At 31.9% G+C, this 4,250-nt stretch overlaps 1 protein-coding gene across 1 annotated transcript in view; it reads left to right on the plus strand.

Moving 5' to 3' along the window:
- Smp_008660.1 (putative gelsolin) overlaps window positions 1–2,960 on the plus strand; it is a 32,537-nt gene extending 29,577 nt beyond the window's left edge. The window contains exon 9 of the mRNA XM_018796734.1: window positions 2,599–2,960. Coding sequence (XP_018651847.1) covers window positions 2,599–2,691 — 93 coding nt within the window. The 3' untranslated portion in view covers window positions 2,692–2,960. The remainder of the gene's footprint in view (window positions 1–2,598) is intronic.
- The last annotated feature ends 1,290 nt before the right edge of the window (window positions 2,961–4,250 follow it).

Consider the following 4,250-nt stretch of genomic DNA (forward strand, 5'->3'; position numbering starts at 1 on the left):
GGATAACGCGATGGCGTTTGAAGCGAGGGTACTGGGTCCGAGTGAACATCAACTCTGAGATGCAGGCACATCCAGCTGACGAGTCCCAAATAGGACGAAACGCGCGTCCTGGATTCCACTGCTAGCCACTATCCATCTTTGCTTATCATTACTCTATTTGGTTCCCAATGTCTGTCTAACTGAGATCAATTCATGTAGAAAATTGACTTTAATCTGTTTAAAATCTATAAATGTTTGATTGATTTTCTTTGGTTTTCAATTTAATATTTCATTGAAATTACCTCAGTTACGAACCCAAACTTGAAAGGACAAAACGTTTTTTCTGTTACCGACTTTTCTATCATCTTGGAATTAATTCATAAATAGTGTTACCGATCAAACTATTTTATATTCTTTAAGTGTTATTTGAGATAGGTGATTTGATTTTTATGTGTTTACGGGTTGCATGACACACATACACACGTAGACACAAATATTGTTAATACACATGTTATGTGTTACCCCATAACATTTATTAAACGGTTAAATAATGTTAATTCAATAGAATCTGTTTTGTACTATTGAATATATAGAGATATCTACATGGACATGCATTATGTATGCGTGTGCGTGCGTGTTTGCTTAATTATGCATTATATACTAATGTAAATGATACAATCATAATCATAAGTATAATAAACAAATGAATTTGTTATTAACTAGTCACATTTGATTGTTACAGTATTTGAGTATAAATTTATATTGTCACTCTAGATATTTTTGAAAAGAATAACTGCTAGGAAAAGCATTTCATTCGATCTATGAAAGCTGCTAATGTTCAACTTAACGATAGTTTAGCTGGTAAACTGATATCAACCGGGAAACTGTCGTAAATCCGTCCTCACTTAAGTCTCTTTGGTTGTACACATTCATGGCGATCATATGACATGTCCAATTCGTTGTCTCAGTAAAACACTTTGAAACCGATTATTAATCCTCATCTTCAATCAAATTTTAATACATACCACTATCGTTATCGGTGTGTTGCTGTTTAAGTCTGGAGTTGGATACCTTGGTGAGACATGGTTTCTCACTAGAACTTCTGGTATCCATCTCTAAGTTAGTTGCTATTGGCTACATAGCTATTCTTTAATTTAGTTGGAAATATTTCCCGAATCACATCAGCTAAATACTTTTGAGGAGTTGAATTTAACATCTCAAGAGTGAAAATTCTCACATTTTGTAATTTTAATTATCCAGTAAAACTGATTTTGAATTAGAAATCAATGCGCACAGAAATTGAAAACAATGGAAATCTATCAAAAATATTCGTAATAGTGAGGCCCAAAAAAACCGAATGCGGTCAATAATGAACATCTCTGTTGTTAAATATGATTAATTATTTCTACATTTGTAGACAGTTTTCCATCTAGTTAGCCTCTTGAACTATTCTGCAGATGTTTGTGTATTACTTTTACATTACTACTGAAATAATGAATAAATTTTCAAGATTTTCATCAAATTATTACACGAAATGATTTATGGTTAAGGATGATTTCCTATAAAACAATCTTTCAAATGTTTTGTTTTTATTTTTTGGGGAGAGGGGGTAGGATTTTGTATACATTGAAAGCTACATCAAATCTATGCATGAATATCTTGTTAAGTAAATTTTGACATTTGTTTCGAAGGTAATTCTTCAGTCTTTAGAACAGATTGAATTCTATCGAGCAAGTTTGCATTATTACTACTAAACTTGGAGAATTCAACATTACAGTCAAAATTTTCAATTAATTCTCTCTGATTAAAAATACTTCAGTCGTAGTGTTATTTTTAAGTAGAAAACGATTTTTTTTATTGTGTAACAATGATTTTAACAGTTTTAATGTGTTTGTATTACCTGTATCGATCAGAAAATAGTAGATGAATTCACCTTTTTCTACACTGATGTTTCAACACACGTATAGTTTCATCGATGATATTCACATTTCATTTTAAACAACTAATGATCATACGAAATATGTTTAACATGTGACAATGTTTATTTCAGTTTTTTAAACAGTCATGTGATTTTCATTGTTGAAATCATGAGTCAATTGAAGCTAGACCACCATCGAAAACCTGGAAGCACTGGACGGCCGTTTCGTCCTATTATGGGACTCCTCAGCAGTGCGCATCCACGATCCCGCCTCGCAAGATTATAACCCAGGACCTATCAGTCTCGCGCCAGAGCGCTTAACCACTAGACCACTGAGCTGGCATCCGATGGTGTTAATGTCTAAATTCAACCAATCCACGAAGTTGAGCAACCGTTCACCAATTGTCTTCAGTGAGTTGATATCTCACAACAGACCTGGTTGAACTCCACTGTTTTAATGTGTTTGTATTACCTGTATCGATCAGAAAATAGTAGATGAGTTCACTTTTTTCTATACTGATGTTTCTACACACGTATAATTCCATCGATAATATTCACGTTCATTTTTAAAAACAATTAGTGATCCTACGAAATGTGTTTAACATATGACAATGTTTATTTCATTTTTTTAAACAGTTATGTGATTACTTTGTTGTTGTTGTTGTTGTTGATTACCCCTTTTTATTGATTTTAATTATTAGGAATACTTACAAAAAACTGATCATCCATTCGCTCCAATCACTGTTGTATCGAATAATCGTAAATCGAAAGAATTGGATAAAGTGCTTGAATAGTATCTAACAACAGTTAGAAAAAGAAAGGGGAATCATCATGTCAACTAAAAGAAAAGCGGAGTGAAATTTCAAATAATATTAATTCTAACAGTATTCATAATATCATTACAATACATTCTGAAGTTATATTTACACTTATAAAGTTTATTATTATATGCATGAACATTATTTATTTATGCTTTAATTATCTTGTTATTTATTCAACCAATCTTGGTTTGAATATTATCTGTGTTATGTGCTTTCAAATAAATAATTGTTTTTTTTTCAAATGTGTTATGTTCTTATGGCCTGTTAATATATCACATGAATAAAGTGCCAATTAAAAACACTGACTTATATGACCAGACCAATGACACATTTACCAGTACGAACAGCCTAAAGTCAACTCTGAGTTCTTATTATTCCTCAGAGATAATAACTTCTTGCCTAAGCCAGCAGGTTCAGTCCAGAGCACTGATATCAGCCTCTGCTATGTGAATCATGCATTTCAAACACACGCAGACTATATCATACCATAAAACAGAAAATAAAAATTGCAGAAAATCAGGCCAAAAGTATCTGTTAGTGTGAGATACTGTAACTAATAAATTGGGAATAACTTGGGTTAATTTAGTTTGGTTATTTATTCTTTGAAGAAGTGGCTTACACTGAGTCACGAAAGGGCAGAAAATCTAATTTTTCTACTCATTGGGATATTACAAATATATTATTTTCATTTATAACAATCTACCCAATGCTCAATTTGTTTGAAATTATCTATTTGAACCTTGTTAATGATAATTATAACTTGAGAACAGAAAATCGTATGATAGTAGTCAATCGGTCAAATGGAAGCTTATAATAAAAGGAATAGTAATATACATATCATATAGTTACTCAATAGTTATACAATAAGAATATATGTAATAACAGTCCATAAATAGATCTTAGCAGTTACAATTCACTTATTCTTCGTCCGAATATGACAGAGTGGATCTTGAATATTTCTTTCTGTTGTATTTTTAGATTTGATTTTCAGTTGGGTTTACTATAATTTCTGACCACTAACATGTTGAGATAATCGGATCTATTTTTTACTCAATATTACGGTATCTAACACAATTCAATGACAATGTGCAATTATGACAGAATACATGAAGAAGTCAGAATGTATGGAAAAACTTCATATTTAGTCAAGACAAAGTTGAATTAGAACAACTCTGTAAATATAGGAATGAAACAAGATAGTTAGACACTGGAAAGTCAATAACTTACGAGAGACGACAGTCAGTAAGAAACATAAGCCATGAGAAAATACAAAGGAGGAAATATGAACTCAATGCGATCGTCTCAAGAAAAAAAAGACTTAATAACACGAAACTGAATACGTTTAGGCCTTCCCAACACTTTCCAAACAAAGTTTGCTTATGTTTGTCATCATCATTCAAATGCACGGATAATGAATACTGATGGGAAAGCGGAAGTTCTTGTATTTAAGCAGGTTAGGTTTAGCAGATGGATCGCATATGATTCATTCAAATTGTGCTATAGTTCATGATCTTGGATTTAAGTTGGTCAGC

Source organism: Schistosoma mansoni, chromosome 4 (genome assembly GCF_000237925.1).
Source record: "Schistosoma mansoni strain Puerto Rico chromosome 4, complete genome".
NCBI lineage: Eukaryota > Metazoa > Platyhelminthes > Trematoda > Strigeidida > Schistosomatidae > Schistosoma > Schistosoma mansoni.